Below are 19867 nucleotides of genomic sequence, written 5' to 3' on the forward strand. Positions count from 1 at the left end.
GCTGGGAAAAAAAAAACAAACAAAAAACTATTAACACATCCCAAGGTGTGGAGAAATCCTCAGTAATCTGGGATGAAGCAGGGAAGAGCATTTCCATGGTTTTTTCACCATCAGCATGTTTTTAGTGGGATCTGTCCCCCTCATTTGATCCAGCAAGCATGAAAGCTGAGGCCAAATTCAGCAATACCCACTCCAGCCCCAAACATACACGTGCATCTTAAATGCACCCCTTTCAGGAACCAGGAGATTGGCTTTAAAAAAAAAATACAAAAGCCTGGCATGAAAACAAGCAGAAATCCCATCACCGCATATCCAGAGGTTCGTTTTATTTGCCATCAGGTCTCCAAGCCCTTGGGACTCCCTGCAAGCGATGTTGCCTTATTATCATTCAATTCAAAATAAGAATGATGCAGCCCCATCTCTTTGGCAACACTGAAAGTCCCCTGAGATTTTAAGCCCTGAGCAGATGAAGTCCCAGTGTCCGTGTCTGCACAGGAAGGGCTCACTCACAAATACCATGGAAAACGGACAGAACAGCTTGTGTTAGCTCTCCGTCCTGCCAAATCCACTTCTCAGCTGGTATCTGGCAGCACCAAAAGCCCTCGGGAAGTACCAGCCCTGGCACCCTGCCTGGGGCAAGGCCCGCTCGTGCCTTCTCTGTAGGGAAGGTCTAGGGTGGGCGAGGGTGAACAGAGGACGCTACGCTGAAGAAAAGCTGCTGGCATCGGGAGGGGATCCCGACACGGCATCCCGGCACGGCAGGACCAGCCGCAGCCTGGTGCCGAAGCCACCAATGCGAAGAAAGGCACCCAGCGCCGGGGTCCGAGTCCCGGCAGAACCATCAGCGAAGCAGCAGCCCACCCGTGTAGAACCCCAGCATGATGAAAATCCCCAAATCTCTCAACTCAAAGGATATTTTAAGAAAGTTGAGCCCTGTCCTGGTCAGCACCCACGGCTGGCATTTTCTGCCACTGCATTCAAGCCTCAGGGACCTGACGCTCCCCCACCGGCTGTGGGAGACGATGGCCCTTTGTAGACATGACCAGTGACTCGGGGCACAGGAGGCAGCGGCGTTTCCAGGTGGGGAGCCCTGCTTTGGGAAAGGAATGAGGAATATGCAGCCGAGCTGTCCTTGTGAGTCTGCATGCACGGACATGTCTGTCTGTCCTGCTCACCCTCTCCTCTTCCTCTCCTCCCCCAGTAATTTTTCAATCCAGTTCATCCAACTGTGGCAGAGGGGCACGGGACTCAAAAATATGTTGATCCTGTCTCTTGCAGAGAGACGGAGCAGAGGACAGACACTTTCTCTGCACACAAGAAAGGCTGCCAGGTGAACACAACCCTTATTAGACACTGGAGAACCCAACCAGCCATCCCAACCCCATCAGAAAGCCAAGCTGCAATGCTCCTGCAAGCTGCACAGCGACACGGTCAGCAGCTCAGCTGTACCTCCCCCTCTTCCTTCACCCCAAAGAGGCTCCTACACCAAAACCCTCTGCTTTCTCCCCAAAAATCCCATGATGTTGGTGTCTCCAGCTGGTGCCAAAGCACCCACAGGGGATGGGTCTCCTCCTCCAGCTGCCGACCCTCCATCCCTGGGGCAAGAGAGGGGAGAAGGCAGGAGGGGGGGGCTTTGTGCACACAGCGGGGGCAGAGCTCAACACGGAACCGTATTTTTGTCCAAATGTCTCTTTTCTTTTTGTTTTAACCAGGAAACATTCTCAGTTTCTTATTTAAAACCGCCCAAGCCCCAAACCAAGCAATGGTGAGGCACTCCTCTGTCCGATCGCAGGAAAACGACAGCTGAAGTATCAACAAACTCCAGTCCCGGTTTGAAAAAAAAATGCGTAACGATATCCTGAACATTAACAGAAACGGGTGTGTTTGCAGTCTCCATGGCTTAGACCTTTTTTTGTGGTCTTTTTTAAAAAAATATTGTCTCCCAAAGCCTCCAGCCCACCTGGCCAGGGCTGATGGCTGCCCCATCCCGGCTGCATCCCTGCTGCACCGGGGCATTGCTCCACCGGCCCATGGCTCCAGCCATCCGCAGGCAGCCTCAGCCTGCCAGTCCCGGCCGAACCGTCCTCAGACCGGAATCCAGAGTCAAATAAAGAGGGATCCAGGCAGCGGTGAGCAACTTGGGGTTCAGCCCCCCATTTCATCCCAGTACGCTCTGCTCAGAAGAGGACCTGCCCACCGTTTGCATCCCAGCAGCCCATCCAGGGTAGCTGGGTGGCCCATTTGCCGGTGGCCACCACTTGCAGCTTCGCCCGGTCGAATTGCCAGTACTGGTCATCCCGAAAGAAGTAGATGAAGCCGTCGCGGTGGGTGAGGGCACCCGCCGTGCCAGGGGGCAAGCCCTCCCAGTCCCGCAGGCTGCGGGGGTAGTAGGGCTCCACGCCGAGGGTCTCCTCGCTCACCACGAAGTACTTGGGTCCTTTGAAGAGGACCAGGCGCCGGAGCTGCTGGAAGTAGAGTGCGGTGTCGGGGTGCCGTGGGAGGCCGCGGGCGCTGCATTTCTGGGGGAAACCTGCCGCCAAGGTGGAGCCCGTGTAGCACCAGCATCGGCCACCTGGGAAGAGCAGGGGAGAGGGGTTAGAGCCCACCCCAACGGGGTCCGTCGCAGGACCAGCTTCAGGAGACGTGGAAGGACTCAGCCATCGGGCCAGCCTTGCAGCCCTAGACACGTGTCCATGACATCCATCCCGCTGGTGATCCAACCAGCACCACTGCGGGGCTGCTCCCAGGCTGGGGGGGGAAACTGAGGCACAGTAGCTCAGGGGCTTGAAGGCGCGGAAAGAGACTGCCAGGGACAGAGCAAGGCCACCACGCTGTTCGCTAGTCTTTGCTGCTTCCTTGCAAACCTCCCCCTGTTCCTGCACAGCGAGCAGGACAGACAGACCCAGATCCCCCCGGGACCGGGACAACCGACACCAGCGCTGCAGCAGCAGGAATTGCAACCGGGGCCGAGCGCTCGGCCAACCCCGCAGAGCCCTGTCCCTGCAGAGCCCTGTCCCCATGAAGCAAGCAGACAAAAGCCCCTTTCTGCTCACAAGCTACAGCCTGACCCAGCCCCGGGGAGGGAGGGAGCAGACGAGGGCTGGGGAGGGAGAGGGGCTTTTGGCTCTCACCCAGCCGCAGCAACAAAGCCCCCATTCTGATGAGCCTGCAACTGGTTTCCATTAAAGGTTGGGGCTGACCCTGGCAGCCAGGCTGCCTGGTTTGACCTTCCTCTACCCATCCAGCTGCAGCGTGCTGCCGAGCAGCTTGCGGATGGCATTTCAGCTCCCTGTGGCAGCTCAGCCCCCAGCACGGCGCAGGGACCCATGTGTACCATGAAAATATCACACTCGTCCCAGCTCCCCTGTGGCCACACGTCTTTGGGGAGCATTTTCACCCCAAGACCCCAAAGGGTTTGATACATCTGGTTTTGTTTTTAAACACAGGTGAGCGCCGCTCTCCTGAATGGGCTAATGAGGAAACTGAGGCACGAGGGGGTGATGCTGCCTGCCGGGATGATAAACCCAAAGCCATAAAATTAATCCATGGCAGGCAACGAGCCCAGGGCTCCTGCGGGTTTTTGCACACCCGGGACCCAGTGATGCCCCAGCTCTGTGCTGGGACGGGACCAGGAGGAGGGACAGGGGACGTGGGCAGGAGAAGGTGCCCCAGCCAGACCCGGACAGCCAGACCAAGCAGGCAGGAGCATCGGCAGCCCCAGGGAGAGCTCTCCTGCCTGTGCTTCACCTACCTTTGAAGAAGTAAAACTTGCCACTGAGCTGGGACCAGGCGCAGGCGTCGATGCCAGCGGGGAGGCCGGGCCAGCGCGTGTGCAGGGGCCGTGGGTCGCTGGCGTTGCCGCTCGTCGGCACCACCCAGTAGTGGCTGCCCTTGAAGATGTAGAGGTTGTGATCCCCATCTGCAGGGCAGAAGGAGGAGTGAGGGGCTCCCGGGCGAGAGGCGAGAAGCCTCATCCCACCTCCCAGCCACCGCTCCCCGGTTCCCCTCTCCTCCCCACGCAGCTCCACAGTGCTTCGGGGATGCTTGGGTTTTGGAGGCTCCCTTCTGCCTCTCCAACCGCCCTCTCAGCTTTCATAATTCATTGCCTCCACTCCAGCCCAGAGAGGATAAAAGCTGACCACAGCTCCCGCTCAAGGCTCATCTTTCACGGTTGAGCTCCTGCAGCGAATAAGCCTTGTCATGGCCCAAGTTTTAGGATGTTTTCCCCCTCCTAACACACCAAACCATCGCTGTGTCCTTGAGATGCACTCCACTCTGTGGCAGCAATGTGCATCAGTGATGCCATCAGCCCCAGGAGCACATATGGGGCTGTGGGCCAGCCAAATCCACCTTTCCCACTGCTGGAGCTTATCAGAGCAGAAACTGGCTGCTGCAGAACTGGGGTGAGGGGTGGGGTGTGTGTTTCGGGAGACGGCCGTGCCAGCCAACACTCACCAGCAGTTATGGCGTCGAAGAAAGAGTGGCAGTAATAGGCGCTGAGGCTCCTTTGCTGCCGGTCCCCATCGTAAAGGTCCGTGTTCCAGTCCTGGAAGTGAGTGAAGACCTTTCCCGGGAGCTGGACGGCCAAGCCTTTGGAGGGCTTCCCTAGGATGGAGCAGGGAGCAGTGAATCGCAGAGAAGGGGCAGCGAAAGGGCTTTCCCCAGAGCACTGTGTGAGCACAGAGCTCGGGAGCCATCCCAGGGCTCCAAACACTCCTTGTCCCGCTGCCTGGTTCCCGTCCCCCTCTATACGGTGGTGGAAAAGACCCCTTGGTACCCCCAAAAAACATGCACCAGTGTTTCCCTGGTTGCAAACAAGGGGGCAGCAAGTCCAATATCCCCTGCCCTGGAGGGCATGGTACCCATTCCACATGCCCTGCTGCATCTTCCTGCCCAGCCACGAAAGGATGGGGCCCATCCCCACCATGCCCCTTGCACGTAGTCCTCTCCCCTTGCAGGGACCTGCTCCCATCCCTGCTCCTCGCTCTCCATCCCAGGGAACATCCCCAGAGGAACTGAGGGATGCTTGGGGAAGCCAGGCTCACCGTACAAGTTCTGGACAGCCAAGATGTCATCCCAGCTGAGGACAAAATCCTTGCTGAGCTTCTTGTAGTAGGGAGACATCAGGGCGCTCTTGACGGGGGAGTGCTCCAGCCCCAGCGTGTGGCCGACCTCGTGTGCCACCACGATGAAGAGGTTGCGCCCTTTGCCGCTGTGGAGGGACCAGCGCTCGGCGCTGTCGAAGTGGGCTTCTCCGCGCCGGGGGAAGAAGGCGTGAGCCAGGGCACCTCCTGGGGACATGAGAGCCATCAGGGACCACGGGGCGGGAGAGGACCTCAGCCACAAGCCGAGGGGCAGGGGGCACGCGCAGCTCTGGTTTGCTTAAATATGCATTAATTTGAGCTCTTTGGGAGGCCTTCTGAGAAAGAACAGCAGCTTCCCACGACTATTTCCCGCAGCAGGTACAAGCCAAACCAGTTCTGCCTTCGGCTCCTGAGCACGGCAGGGGTTTGTCTGCTCTGTGGTTTATACGTTTGGTTTCTTGCTGGGCTCGGGCCAGGGACTGAAGCCGCTGCATTGACCCGTGTCGGGCAAATGCTCAAGAAGAAAGAAAACCTGGGCTTGTCTGATAGTGGATAAGCAGAAAGGCTCAGCTGGAAGAATGAGCTCAGGTTTGGAGGATGCCATCAGGATGGGGAGGGCTCCTTGAAGACCATCGGCACGATCCTATAATGAGTAGCATCTCAGCCACCTCGCTGGCAGACCTCAGTTGCAGAATTGGTAGTGAGGACCCCAAATCAGAAAGCAAACTGGTGCAAACTGGGTTTAGAGGGACTGCTGGGGCAGAGCCTTGCCTCCATCACCCCCAGCCCTCCTCCCTGCCGGGGAAGAGCCCACATTGTAAAAGAGAAGCTTACGAGAGGGAAGCGACCAGCACCTGGTCCATCGAAGGCATTGTTGAGTCCATCGTTGTGATCTCCATGGAAGAAGGTCAGGCGGATGTCAGCCGGGCCATCCCGTGCCTCCCAAAACACCAGCGAAGACACGTTGCTCCAGAGCTCGAAGGCAGCTTTCACGGCCAGGCGCACCTCGTGCTGTGGCAGGTAGGAGGGCCAGTTCACCACCCGGTAGGTCAGGTGCCGCTTGTACCACCTCCTGCCTGCAAGAGGGGCAAAGCTCAGCACGACGATGGGGACTTGGACTTGCTCTTCCACCCAGGGGCTGCCAGGGTGGAGGAAAGCTTCCCAGTGCTGGGAAATGCCATGGCTTTCCCAAGCCGAAGCTGAAAGTCAACCCAGGTGTCCCACCAGCAGCAGGATCTGACCCATGAAATCCCTCCAAAGGTACCACCACTAGATCCCACCCGGAGATTCCCAAGGTTGGACCTGCAACCAAAGCCTAAGAGAGGAGCCAAAACCTGTTTAAGGCGAGGAGAAGCTGGGGCACTCGGTTTGAACCCCCCCCCCCCTTGCCTCATCATGCTCTCCAGGGCCAAATCCAGCATGGGTCCCTGACCTGCAGGTCTCCTGCCTGATGCCAGCTTCGTGCCCAGAAGATGCAGCCCAAGGACTGGCTTTCAGGGAGAGAAAGCAAAGCCACCTCTGAAAACAAGTGGCCCAAAGGCAAAAGGAGAGGGAAGGGCTCTCGGCAGGAACTTGGGGGCACAACGGAACGGTGGGGATGGAGGATGCAGGGTTGCATCCTGGTTAAGGCAGATTTGCCAAGAGCTGGGCACCAGCCAGAGGGGAAAAAAGAGCCAATCCTCAAGGGGACACCAGTCGGGTTTGAAATACATCCTCAGGAAGGAATGGTACCGACTGCCATAACAGCACATGCTGATCTCCATCACATGCTCAAAGACCCCAGAGACATCCAGGGCTTCATCCAGCTGGCAAGCAAGCACAGGCAGGGAGGGAAAATGCCCGGTCATACCAGGGGGATCTGCAGCAGAGCCCTGCGGCTGGTCCCTGCGGTGCCTCTGCACCTTCTGCAACAAGCCCAGATGCTGCAGAGACACCAAAACCGGGGGGCCATGGGAGGTGTGTGTGCAGGGCTGGGGGTCCCCAGCACCCAAAGCTCCCTTGGTGAGAGGGGGGTCCTCCCTGTCTCCCCTGAACTCCCTCCCTGAGGCTCAGCCTTGTCTGGTTTTATAGGGAATCCCTTTTCTTTTTCCCCCGAATGTGTAATTTGAACACAGCAGCTACTGAGCCAAGGCAAGGAAAAGGCCAGCTCCCCCGTGGTAGGGCTGCCTTTTCACTGTTTTTAAGGACATCCTGACCATTTCTACCTGCAGAAGTTGTTGCCTGGAAGTCCAGCCAGCAATATTCCAGCAGGAACAAACTACTGCTCACCATTCATTTTAACAGCACCAAGGATCTTACTGCCCATGGCTTCCCTAAAAGCTCTTCTAAGGGAGACAGAGCCCTGATGCCACCAGGGCAGATGGTGACAAGGATGAAGGGGACAAGCCCGTGAAATCCCCCTAAGCTCCCCACCCTCCTCCCACCACGCAGGAGTGCAAAGATGTGTGCTCCCGCAGCCGCCACGCAGCATCACAGCCCCCTCCTCCTCCTCTTCCAGCACCCCTCAGCAGCTGTGGGGACCCGGGGGCCCCACAGTTACGTCTAGCCGGGGGTGTCCAGGAGCAGAAAAGAAGCCATGGGGCTGCGCTGGGAAGATGCAGGTGCCAGAGCCGGTGCCAAGGCGTGGGAGCGGTGACAGACCTCCAGCGAGTGCGCCTGCTCCAGATGTGCAGGGAAACAGGGGGAACGGAGCCGGCAGCACGCCGGGGCTCACTGCTGCGAGTCTGAGCCAAGCTGCTCGGCAAACCTGGAGGACATCCCATCCCAGCTCTGTTTCCTTCTCCCCTGTTTCCGAGCAGCCCATGGCGGGGGAGGCTCTGGGCCAGCTGGTCGCAGTCCTTGGGGGCAGAATTGGTTCTCCCTGCTCATCAGTGCAATGACGGCCTCTGACTTAAAAGGGACACGGCTGTGCTTTCCACTGGCCAGGACAAACCCTGCATGGTAAAGGCTAAATAGCTGCCCGGATGGCTGCAGTCCTAAGATAAAAAGCCCCAGCATCCCATCCTTCCCTCCACAGGGGCAGAGCATCTCCCACCAGAGGAGGACGGATGGATGGCACCAGCGGGCAGGGCTGGGGGAGGCAATCGTGGCCGGCTCTCAGGAAGAGGAGGGCTGGGTGCTGCATGGAGCCATTGAGCCCGGGACAATCACAGGCAGGGAGTTCCCCGAGGGGAAATCCAGGATGCTGGTTGCCCGACATGCCGTCTGGCCAAGGACCTGCTGGTCAGCAGAGCTCCCAGCCAGCTCTGGTGCCTGGCAAAGCCCAGCAAGGCAACTAGAAGAAAGTCCTCTTCCCAGCACCTTCCACTGCAGACCCCCAATTTCCAAATAGGACCTGTCCCCAAATCTTCCCAGAGAGCAGAAAGCCTTGGGCTTTGACTGCAGAAGGGAAGTTTTCTTCAGTGGCGCAGAAAGGAGCGGACAGACCGGACCCCGTCCCACGCAGGGAGCCGATCTCCACTGCTGGGCTGGGACCGACCCCGGGAGCAGCAGGAGGGACGGACGCCCTCCCCAGCCCCACGCTGGCCACCACTGCCGGGCTAACTCCGTTGGGAGCCAAAGCTCAGCCGGGGTTGCCTTTTGCCCACGCGCTGGGGTGCGAGCGTGCCCAAAGCCGGCGGGATGACGGACACAGCGGCTGCCCGGTGACGATCCTGCTGGGAGAGGGGTGGATAACAAAGTACTTTGCCTGCCCGGCTGCAACGGCTTCCTGCTTGGAGTGGGATAAACAGCCAACTTGGCACAAAGCCTCCAGCCTTCCTGGCCGGTGCCGCCAGCTGTGCGGGCATCCCCCCCGCTCCCCTCCAGCCTGTGGGCACCGATATGGAGTTGCTCCCATGCCCGCTGCCTGCTGGTGCTGCCGCCAGCTGCACCCCGGCTTGCTGCCACGGGGGATCTGCCGGCACCAGACCACCGGAGCAATAACCGGTGCCACACACAGCCCTTCCCTGTCTGGGTTCAGAGCCGCTGGGCGTCTCTTGCCACCCACCCGCAGACCACAATCCCCAAAAAGGAGCCCCGTGAGCCAGAGGGCACAAGCTGCTTCTCTTTGCCCATGTCCTCCTGCATGCCCTTCCCAGCTCTGCCTCATCGCCCTGCTGCCCGGGGCATGGCAGACCCTCTGCCCGGGATGGCGCCTGCAAGGGCGATGCTGCATGTCAGGGTTTTGGAAGGAAAGCCAGAGGCAGGAGGAGGACGATGGGGCTGTCTCCTGGGGCCGTCCATCGCCAGCCCTGCCAGATGCAGAGACAGCCTGACAAGGCACAGAGCCCTTTCTTAATCTCGCCTTCATTTTTCCCATGTCCTAAGCACAGCTGGCCCCAGCCCTCTTGCTCTCTAGGAATCCAGTTACTCATCCGCAAGCCCAGGAGGGTGAGAGACAAGAGGCCCAATCCTGGCTACACAGGAGCAAGAGAGGTTGCTTGGAGCAGAGTTAAATCCCTTAATGTGGGTGAAACAACTCCCTGTGGCCAGGCAGCCCAGCACCAGCAGGTTTTGTGGTTACTGCTGGGTGACTAACACACGTTAGAAGTCTCAAAGCTCAGCAGAGCCTGGAGATAACTCCACTGCTAGCCAGCCCCTGCTCTCCGGATCATGCCACCACGGCTGTGTCCGGGGCCACGGTGAACTGATAGCTCCTCAGGAGATATCCTGGCTCCCTCGACAGCAAAAAAACCACCCCAGAGGGCTGAATTTCCCCATGAGTGGGAGTTGCATCTCTCTAATCATTTCTGACATCAAGCCATACCGAACAACTAAAAATAAAGAGGTTTAAAAATAAAGCAGTGCAAAGCCCAGGCAGGTCCTGTACCAGCAGGACCGTGCCTCCCATCCACGGCAGCATCTCCAGGAGTCCAGTTACAGGATGGAAGACTTGGACTGCCAGCACCCCGGAAACCCAAACCTCACCGGCACCCCCGGCATCGACGCTCACCGTGCTGCGTGGTACGCCTGCGGCGCCGGGTGGCAGACGCCCAGCGTGCCCAGGCTGCGCGGCTCTCCCCATCGCCCGTGCCGCACCGCGGCAGAGCCATCTGATGGAGTGTGGGGGCATCCAGGACCCCGCTGAGCGGGAGGTGGGTCACCCGCTGGAAGTCCCTGCAAAAGGAAGGCAGATGTCAGCACCCACACCCGGACCCCCCCAGGGGGGGTTCTTCGATTGGGTTTGTGCCGGGTGTTTGACCTGAGCCAGGGCTTTCACCCAGCGAACTCCGTGCCCTGCCACGGGGAATGTATCTGGGTGATAAAACAAGAAGGATTTGGCTCTGAAACTACATCTGACCAGCAATCCATCTTCTAGCAGGGCAAAAGTAGACAGAGGAGCCTAAAAAATGTCTTTCCCAGTTTTTAACCCCAGTTGTTTGACTTTGCACTTGACTTTGCGCAGGGTCAGACCAGGGACTCTCCCAGAGCCAATGTGATCTCAATAAGAGACGTCCGAGCAGGGGCTGTCAGCTCGGCCCCCTGACATCTCCCAGCCATCCCCAACCTCGGCCTCGCCACAGATATTATTGTAAGGGGAGCACCGGGCCATAAAAGGCAAATAAAGCAGCGCAGCGAGGCGCCAGGCTGCCAGCAGCCAGCTGCGGGACCTGGGTACGGACCGGCTTTTCCAAAAAGGACTGGTTGTGCTTTATCATCAGACCGTGCCAGAGAGAGCCCCCGGCTGCAGAAAGAACTCTGCTGCTGCAAAAAGACCCCCCAAGCACCAGCAGCTCCCACACAGCCAGAGTGTCTGCATTTCTGCTGCTGTTTTGAATAAAAGGCTCATACCTCACTGCCTCCGTGAACTCGGCGGGGCTGTGTGTGCCGGGCCCCGGCTCACCGAAGTAGCCGTATTTCTCCAGGAACAGCTGCAAGAAGAGACACGGGAGAGGCACAGCTCAGAGGACGGGCAGGCATTTGCACATGTTGGCTTGGGGGGGTGGGGGGAAAAGGAGATGCCATGGGAAACAGTGCAGCAAACCCGGGGCTGTGCAGAAATTCCAGTTATTTATTTTTCCTGAGAACTCTGCACCCCAAGCAGCCGCACCTCTTGCACGTGCCAAGCCGAGCTGGTCTATATGTTTGCATTATGGGACTTTGGAAAACCTCAACTAAGCCCATCATTTTTGATGGCTCTTGGGTTTTTGGCCACGACGCGATGGAGGCGTAGGAGGAAACGTTGCTATCAACAGATCAAAAAACCCTGCTGCCATGTCATCCGCAGCCAGAGGCTACCAAACCCACTCTAATCACCTCGGATGGATCAAGGCAGTGATTAAAATAAAGGCTGAAGTGCTGTGGACACGGGTGGGGTGAGATGGGGTCAGGCTGCAGCCTCCCCCCATCTCCATGCAGGATGTGGTGCTGCAAAGCGGAGGCACTCCAGGGGCAATCTGCTCTGCCAAACCATTCTTCTTCTTATCGGCCATTTACATGGACGGAGATTGTTGCTCTGAACTTGCTCCAACACGTAAATTGCACGTTAAAGAAAATAAATGGTTTCCCTCTGCCCAGCCTGCGCCTCCAGCTTTCGGAGAAGTTAATAGCCATGGTCGCAGGAATGCTCCACACCCGCCTTCCCCGCCGCCGGGGATGTCTGCAGGAGACAAACAAGCCGCCCAGCATCCTGTTAGTGCAGCAGAATCGGAGTTAAAGTAATGAGGAATAAAAAGTGAAAGTGGCTGCTTCATTTCCCGCATCCCAAAGGAGAGGTGGGCTGAGCACCAGGACCGTTATGGACTCTCCCGGGACAGCTCGGCTGCTGCCCGCTGCAGAGCCTTGTGCTTTTAAAGCCTATTCCCTCCCTGCTCACCTGGAGGGTCACTGATGGGTGAGAGGGCAAGGAGAAGAAGGGGGTTGGTGTTAACCTGCGCTCGATGCTACTCCTGACCGACGGCAGTATCCCTTCCTGGGCACGGGCAGCACCGAGCCGGCCGCGCTTTGCCAGTCGTCTGGTGGGGAGTGGGAACAGTTTCTGGATATGGCAGCCCTGAGGTGCACCAGAGCCTCTCCCTCTCCTCCTCCTGCCCAAACCCTCCGCTTGCCTTTAACAGTCATCTTCACATCATCCCCAAACACGTCATCCTCTGCGCCCGCCACCTCCCCACGAGCAGGGCAGGCACCTTCCATGTGCTCTCTGCCTGTTGCTCGCCCCTGTGGAAGCCCTCCCTACCCCCTTCCCAGACCTCAGCTCCTCCAGCCACGGGGTTGATCTCCTCCTTTACACCCCTTCTACCTGGAGGATCCCCCTCTGGCTGCAGCACCACAAGGACCAGCACGGCTTCCTGCCAGGACACGCTCTTCACTCAGCCCCAGCCCAAAAATTTGGCCGAGTTTCCCACCGAACACTTTTACCAGCTGCCTACCTTGGCCAGATGTAGCAGCATCTCGTTGTAGCAGCATCGGGCTGCAGCGGTAAAAACCCAAGCGTGGTCAGAGTCACCCAGACACTGCACACCCAGTCCCGGTGAGTCAGGATAAATCAGGCGTGAGCAAGTGCTGCACCGGCAGACGAGAGCATCGGCTTGCTCATCAGACAAAGCCGCAACACCTCTGCCCGGGGATGGACCATATAGCCTGGACGTGCCATGTCCCCAGCCATATGGGGATAATTCCCCCCTTTACATGGGTACCAGGAGGCAAAACACAGCAGCAACTCGGGATGCACAAGCAGGGAAGGAGGATACGGGGATGGGGGGAGACTCTCGGGGACGGGGCGGCATGGAGGTTTGGTAGCCCTGAGAGTAGTCTGGAGAGGAGAAGGTATCTGGCCCTCTTTCTCTGCAGTTGTGTTTTTGTAATGTTCTCCTCCAGAATTAGAAAATCACTAACCACATATATATGGACGTGGGGTGATAATCCCCGGTGGTTACATCACCACAGTTAAATGTGAGCTACAAAGCACCCAGACAGAAAGTGCTGGGTCTCAAATCATGGCACAGTCTAAACTGTTTCTACCACAATTTTGCTTTCACTCAGCATCTAAAATGTAACCACTTGAAGCCGTTTCCTCTCCTGTAACCTAAAACAATCCCATTCTTAAAGCATGAAAATGTTTTTTCCCCACCATGATCTCACAAAGGCTTGAAACCTCATCTGGACAAGTCAGGGTGCATGGCAAAAAAGCCACAGCTATCACAGCAGCTGCTCTTGAACAGCACCAAAATGTACGCAGGCCACTGGCTTTATTATTCCTGTCCAGATCTCCTTGAGCTCTGCAAGTCCAACCAAAGCGGCAATTTCCCTGTAGTTTCTGGCCCGTGTCATGTTGAGGTTCTTGCACACAAGCACCAGCTCTCAGGCTGCAAAACCACCAGGAGAAATTTTATTACATTTTCTAGACACGGTTATTGTGAGCTCCAGGTGATGCTAGTCCTGGAAACACAGAGCTACAGGAGAGGGATGTGCTGATCCTCCACTGCACAAGGTATTTATCAGACAGCAGAGCATACAAAGTCCCCTGGACCAAAGGCTTTTCAGGGTGACAAGGGAACTCAAGAGCCCCATGTCACAGTGTCCTGTGCCCAAACTAGTGCTGAAGACCCCCTCCAGCACTGCCCGTGCCCCGCACACCCCCAGAGACCAGCCAGGCTCTGGTAGGGCTGGGTGGAAGCTGGCACCAACCTGTTAAACCTCTCCCGAGGCTGCAATGCAAAGCCTGGCCGTGCTGGGAAAACTCCCTCCCTCCTGCCCCAGATGGGGAAATGCTCTTTTCTGTACAATGGGAAAAGAAAAACAGCAGGAAACCAAGAGCTGAGCATTAATATGAAATATGCCCAGCTCCCCCTCCGCATGTGGGGAAGAGAAGAGAAAAGATCTAGCTGCCTGGGAGCCAGTGCCAGGGCAGAAAAGCCTTCGGGGCTGCAGCGGGGATAGCGGGAGGAGAGTTTGGGGGAGACGGAGGGGCCCTTCCCATCTCAGGGCTCTGATGTGGAGCTGGTTGCAACCCTGGAAATCATCTCTGCTGAGAGCTAAAGCCAAGGAAACACCTTGCCCTTGACCACAGGCATCCCAGGTGGAGGACAGCCAACAGCGAATACAATTAGACCTCCCTCCCTGGAAACTGGGATAACAAGAGGGCAGAGACAGCAGGCTCTGGTGGTCCTGCCTGCCCTCCCCTCCAGACACTCAGCTTCTGGCACCTTTACCACCAGTTAAGTATCAGAGAAGCCTCACATTGGCTCCCGTTGACCGTGGTCCCTTCTGCTCTGCCCGGATACAAGCGCCATCTCTCCCCTCCATCCCCGGCAGCGGAGGGAAGCGATCCCGTTTTGCCGAAGGGTGGGCAGGCGCTTGGTGCCGTGGTTACAGAGGATGCTGGCCACAAGCTGCACCTCCAAGGTCTTTTGTTTTTAATCACGAGAGGACAGCAGCCCAGCATTTCACCACCGAGACGGACACGGGGGAAGCTGTAGCTCCCACATTTCAGCCTCGGTTTCCCCCTGCAGCACAGACACAAGGAGAGCTGACCTCTGGGACGAGCATGTTTTGGCATGGCCACAGAAGGAGTGGCAGCTCCTCCTGCCCATCGGGTCACTGCCTGCCTGTCAGCTGCCTTCAGAAGATGTCAAAGCATTTAAAAGCACTCATTTCTTTCCACTCTCCCAAGCCACATTCCTGCCTGCAGTCATAAACCCTTAGGCAGAATCTTTGTGTCTCTTTTGTTTAAGTGTGCGTATAAGTATCTATATAAATATTATATATATAGATACACAAGAAGGGAGATTAGCAAGTACAGGGCTTCGTTGTCCCCCGCTGAAAAGACAGCAAAACATAAGCTAATTCTGTATGTTAATGACGGAGGCTGATTAAAACCCCAAGCCCTGTCTGGTTGCTGTGATGCTCCCCCGCTGTGCCTAATCCGGTCCTGAAGGAATCTCCTCTCCCACCTACCCCTCCTGAAAATCTATTTTAGCTGGAAATTATCTACTTGCCACTGAAGATGTGGAGCTGGGGAAATACTGTGCCCAGCGCCTTTTAAGCTCCTTTACTCTTCACGCTTAATCTTGAGCTGAGAAGCAGGGGCAGCAGGCCAGGACTGTAGCAGGTCTAACTAAAACCTCTCCTGGTTTCAGTAACACAGATCTTTGAGATGCTGAACTGGACCTAGCTCCCTGCTGTCTGCCTGGACAGGAGGGATGCTATGGGACAGGAACAGTAAATATCGCATCACTTGAAAGGAAACAAAGGCCATGAAAGGCACTGGGCTTGGTGTTACCTGCCTGTGGGGCTGGCAGATCGCTCTGCTTCTTTGTGTGTTAAATACAAGAATATCTCATCAGCAATTACTATGATTCGCTCCTGCCTTTGAAACCAGCTCGCAGCTTTGCCCCGGCACCCCAGGCACCCCACACCCTGGGTAGCGATGGGCTGCACCACCCAGCCACAGCTCCGGCAGCACTGAAACTACCCGAATGCAACCCAAAGCACTTGGGGAAAACAGGGGAAAACACTGGGCTTGGCCAAACCTTCCCCTGCAAATACCAGAGCAGCTGACAAACCAGTTTGGTCACGCAAACTGGTTGTGCTTTCATGTCTAAGGAGAGAAAGGAAACAAGATGCTTGGTCTTCGCCATCCATCGGGATGGGAACCGGCGGGGGGGAAGGCGACGTGCCCGCTGCCAGCAGCCGCCGACCCCTTGCCTGGCAGGCGTTATTCGCTGTAACAAGTGGGGATTGTTCAGGGGGAGAGCCGGGAAGAAAGTGGGGTTGTTCACGCTGCGGTGACTCACGGGGCTGTTAATCACACCGGAGGACCGCCGGGTGCCTTGGAACCACTTGCCACATCCGCGCTATGGGCAGCAACTCAGAGCCATGATCTCATGGGTTTTACATGCTCTCCGCGGCCACGCAGAGCCCGGCAGTGCCTCACAGGGGTGACGGCACCTGAATAATGCCTCCTCCTCTCCCCCACTCCTTGCATTGCCCTGCTGAGGCTGAACAGCAGGGATTTTTCCCAGGAAGAAGGTTTTCTTCCTCTTACTTCAATCAGAGGCAAAATGTGGGGGTGCGCCGGGAGCATGCGGGGGTCCCAGCTGACCCCCAAGCCCCACCACGTGCTGGGTGGTACCCAGAGACCCTCGCTCCAGCCAGGCTGCGCTCAGCATTCAGCATCCCAGCAGGTTGCCTGCTCCGTAAAGGAGCTCATCCGGACACCAGAGCGTTTCTCAGCACAAATACAGCTCAGAGCCTACGCTAAATGCGAGCCCTTGGCTGCCGAGGGGGAAAAGTCAGAGGCCACGTGCTACTGCAAAAGCGGGAGAAGGAGGGCAGCATAGGAAAAATAAATAAATAAAATCCAAAATGAGAATGTCTCAGTCCCTTAGTCTCGCTCTCCATTTCCATTCCCTGCTTTTCTCAAATTTCTACCCAATTTTTCTTCCCATCGCAACAGACCTGTATCTTCTCACGCAAATCACTACAGGGACTTTATTGTCCTTTGTCCTTGGCACCACCAGCACTCGGCCACGCTCTTCACTCCCAATACGGGGTGAAGTCTCACGTGCCATGTATTTTACACAATTCCCCCGGGATCAGGGAGACTCGGGCATTACCACACACTCAACTGCTGTCCTGAGCACAGCCCAGCCAGAGACCAGGTCTGCCAAACTACGTGCTATCTAGTATTGGACCTTCTCCTATCTGGGGCCCGCAGATAATAAGATGATTTAACATACAAATGTTTCAGATTAAATTTCCAAACTTTCCTTCTTTTTTGGGGGGAAGCTGCAATTGATACAAAGGCAGTGAAAACAAGGGCACAAGCCAGGAAAATAACACAACTGGACATTTTCTCAGACTTTTGCATCTAAGTTTACACAACCTATTGTTGCTAACTTTGGCTATTTTAAAAGCATTAAAAACAGCTTTAGAAGCAAAGCCTGGCAGCGGTCTGAAAGCCACAAGTAACTAGAACTATTTGATGTTACGTGAGAATTTCAGCTTTCTCTTAAAAGCAAAATTAACTGCTCCGTTTATTTAGACAAGCTTTCTTACCCCAGTCTCCATACGTTTCCATTGTATACATTGTCCCACAGTCCTTGACCAGCGCAGCACATCGCACTGGGGAAACTGAGGCAGGGAGACAGGATAGTCACTCGCCCAGCACCCCTCGCCTGGGATCTGCCACGATCCTGGGACCTGCTCTGAGGCTTCAAGGGAAAAGTTCTCAGAAGTCACCAGTGAGGAATCAAAAGGCAGACTGGACCTTTTAAAGCTCTTGCCCCCCCAATAAAACTTTTATTTTTAAAGTGAATTTTAAATTATTGATTTTCTGAGCATTAAGAACTTTGCAGATTTATTTTTCTCCAGGTGGCATGATGGGCCGGGCTGAGGTTTGTGCACCCTGGGAGAAGCACACGTATAAATCACCTCTTTGAAACTGCATCTCCCAGCATGAGAAGCCTGCACATTGAAACAAGCCTCTGAGCATTGATGTGCACTTTTCCTCTTAGAGCATGTGAAAAATCCCCATTGATCCACCAGGACTGGCTGGGGTTTTAAAATCAAGCATCTGTGCAAACGTACACCGCATCGATGCCTAAAGAAGAAACAAATCCCTGATGTCAACCTTTGTTCACCAGCCAAATCTCATACCTCGTCCTCCCAAAACAAACAGGAACGGCTGGCGGCATAGCATGACAATGATACGGGGACAAACAGAAGAAATCCAAACAGAGGTGACAGGGACAGCCCTGGTGAGAGGCAGGGCAGGGGAAAGGCTGGCTTTTGTCCCCTCCCGGCTCGCGGGGAGATGGGAAGGTTTCCCAGTGCAAGACTTCTATTGTTGTCAGAGCCATATAGGAGGAGGGGTGCAGATGTGCATCACCTGTGGGCGCACACCTCCGTCTACGGCACGCGCCTTGACACCCCAAACACAACCCGACGGCGCGGGCCCATCTCGGCGCGCACACGCCTCCGCCACGGATTCACCTAAATTCACGGACCCAAAGCCGTGGCCGACCCGCACACGCTCTGCGGCACGCGGGGCTCGCCTTCGCCATCCGCGGCCGCGCACCACGCACACGCGTGTGCCCGCAGACGCGTCGAGCGCTCGCGGGCACGCACCTTACGGCGTCGACGCGTCGCGGGGACGCCCACGCACGCAGCCGGGGCGCGGGAATCCCACGACGGCCGGGTGCGAGACCAAGTCTCCCTCCCCTCCATCCTCCACCCCGGTGCCCCGGTGCCGGTCCTACCTCCGCCTCCCGCCGCTGGCGAGCGGCCGGTCCGGGCTGCGCGGCCGCCAGCAGCCCCAGCGCCAGGGCGGCCCGTAGCGCTCCCAGCATCCCGGCGGCTCTCCGCTCCCCTCCTCCGCACCCGACGGCACCCGGTGTCCCGGCTCCGGTTTGCCTCGCCTCTCCTCTCCCCGCCCCGGTGCCGGCCCCCGGGGGCGGCCCCGGCCCGCCCCAGCCCCGGCCGAAGGGTTGGGCTCCGCCGGCGGCACCCGAGCGGTGGGTGCTGCTCCCGAGCAGAGAGCTCCCACCGCACGCAGGCTGCTCCCGTGCGGGAGAAACGATCCCTTGTGCCTTCTCCATCGTCCTTTCCCGGCAGGGCGATGCCCCTTCGCTCCACGGCCCTCTCCCGCACGCACACATACGGCCTGGGACTGAGGGGAAAGGGAGCCGAGCTCAGGGCAAGGGGTAGCTGTGCCACTGGGACAAAGGGCCCTCGGGAGCTTCAGGCCGCCACAACCCCATCTCCAGCCTTGGGGAAAGGCTGGGAGAGCTGCCCCGGGGACTCACCCCACAGCCGGCTCGCGCCAACGTAGCACTGAGGATGGATCCTTCTTCCCTTTGGTCTCCCCTGTGCAGCATCTCCGCTCTGCTCCCAGGCCTGCCGGGCATCACTAACTCACCCCATCCATCGCAGAGCGGGACACGCACGGTGGCCGTGTCAGGATGCATCCACCCTGCCGCAGGCACCGTCTCTCCGGGCCGGATGGGGAGCGGAGCACAGGCCGGTTAGGGTGCTGGGACAAACCTCCCGCTAGCTGTGGCAGCTAGGCTTGGGCTCTGCCCGGTTTGAAGCTGGGGGAAAGAGAAGGAGAAAGCAAGTCCAGCTTTTCATAAACCTGCCTTCACCATCGTCCCGAGCACACGGATGCAGAGCGGACGAGGGCTTGGACGCAGGGGGTACCTCTCTGACAGTGGCCAGCACTAGCTACGAGCCGAGCAAGGCAGGAGGCTGGACAAGCAACGCTACCCCTCTTCAAGGGGTCTGGTAAAAACAACCCCACATGTAAGAAGAGCACACTCTCAAGCTTTACAAAATACCCCCCCCCCACTCAGGGTTGTGGGCTTGCACTGTTTATGCTTAAATTCCCTTCCTAGGCGTGGGACTTGGTCACCCACAGACAACGAGGGGCTGTTTACCACCCAAGGCAACAGGGTGCACGTGTGTCAGCGTTGCAGCTCTCCTGCAAACGGTACACAGCTGATGATCTTGCAGTTTCCAGTGGCAAGTTACCATCTCTGTTTACTCCCTGCAGTATTTCGTTTGACTATTTTGTTTTAATTTGACTAAAGCAAAAGGATGTTTTGATTCTGCTTTGGTTTGGGGGAAAAAAATAGGATGTGACTTATATCTGCTTTTGTTTTCATGCCAGCTTCAACCACACACCTATTTTAAAGCTCACAGGCCTCTTCCTCTTCTTTTTAATCATGCCAAAATCTGAAGTTACAGGAGCATCTGTTGAGTGCAGCTTGAAGAGATCCGCAGGGATCCTGTAACACATTGCTTTTCAGCCAGACACGGCTTAGCATGCAGGGAAGGCAAGCGGGATTCGAAGGAGAGAGAAA

General features: G+C 57.0%; 1 protein-coding gene across 1 annotated transcript; it reads right to left on the minus strand.

Annotated features, from left to right (window-relative positions):
• Positions 1 to 197: 197 nt before the first annotated feature.
• On the minus strand, positions 198 to 18414 carry MMP28 (matrix metallopeptidase 28). The gene is made up of 8 exons (XM_052804647.1): positions 18266 to 18414; positions 10857 to 10936; positions 10018 to 10181; positions 5939 to 6160; positions 5046 to 5291; positions 4456 to 4605; positions 3752 to 3919; positions 198 to 2572 (listed from the first exon to the last, which is right to left on the minus strand). Exons 1-8 carry the CDS (start codon positions 18353 to 18355, stop codon positions 2178 to 2180), a joined length of 1515 nt encoding a protein of 504 aa, XP_052660607.1. The 5' UTR covers positions 18356 to 18414; the 3' UTR covers positions 198 to 2177.
• Positions 18415 to 19867: the final 1453 nt, after the last annotated feature.

The sequence above is a fragment of the Harpia harpyja genome, chromosome 12 (assembly GCF_026419915.1).
Source record: "Harpia harpyja isolate bHarHar1 chromosome 12, bHarHar1 primary haplotype, whole genome shotgun sequence".
Classification (NCBI taxonomy): Eukaryota; Metazoa; Chordata; class Aves; order Accipitriformes; family Accipitridae; genus Harpia; species Harpia harpyja.

Coding starts and splice junctions, on each gene's coding strand:
- MMP28 (XM_052804647.1), bottom strand. CDS start 18,355: ATGCTGGGAGCGCTACGGGCCGCCCTGGCGCTGGGGCTGCTGGCGGCC. Junction 6,161..10,017: donor CAGGCGTACCACGCAGCACG/GTGAGCGTCGAT, acceptor CCCCTCTTGCAG/GCAGGAGGTGGTACAAGCGG. Junction 3,920..4,455: donor CTTCGACGCCATAACTGCTG/GTGAGTGTTGGC, acceptor TCTGCCCTGCAG/ATGGGGATCACAACCTCTAC.